This window comes from Calidris pugnax, unplaced genomic scaffold (genome assembly GCF_001431845.1).
Source record: "Calidris pugnax isolate Ruff unplaced genomic scaffold, ASM143184v1 scaffold138, whole genome shotgun sequence".
In the NCBI taxonomy this organism is placed as follows: domain Eukaryota; kingdom Metazoa; phylum Chordata; class Aves; order Charadriiformes; family Scolopacidae; genus Calidris; species Calidris pugnax.
In genome coordinates, this window is record NW_015090858.1 from 1,470,412 (window position 1) to 1,470,725 (window position 314).

Here is a 314-nt window from a genome sequence, read left to right on the forward strand (position 1 = left end):
GAGGGACAATTCGGGAGTAGGGAGGGAAGCACGGAGCCGAGGGCAGCGAGGCAGAGATGCTGGAGCCCCAACCTCCCCTCCCCCGAGAGCAAGGCCCGGGCCTCTCCCCCCTGCAAGGGCGGGCCGGAGCCCGGGGCCGGGCCGCGGGGCGGCTGCGGCCGGGCAGGGCGGCGGGAGGGAGGGAGGGAGCGGCGGAGGGCGCTGCCCCGGCGGGCCCAGCAGCCAGCACTCACCACACCATGCCGTAGGCCCCCTCGCCGATGTAGGACAGGTTGGTGTAGCGCGGCCCCACGTCGAACACTTGGCCCCGCACC

The 314-nt window shown here is 75.5% G+C and overlaps 1 protein-coding gene across 1 annotated transcript in view; it reads right to left on the bottom strand.

The window, feature by feature from the left end:
• The window catches only part of MAPK1 (mitogen-activated protein kinase 1), a 31,717-nt gene extending 31,409 nt beyond the window's left edge, over positions 1-308 (bottom strand). Inside the window, exon 1 of the mRNA XM_014944041.1 lies at positions 234-308. Within this exon, the coding sequence (XP_014799527.1) occupies positions 234-241 (8 nt within the window). The 5' untranslated portion in view covers positions 242-308. The remainder of the gene's footprint in view (positions 1-233) is intronic.
• Positions 309-314: the final 6 nt, after the last annotated feature.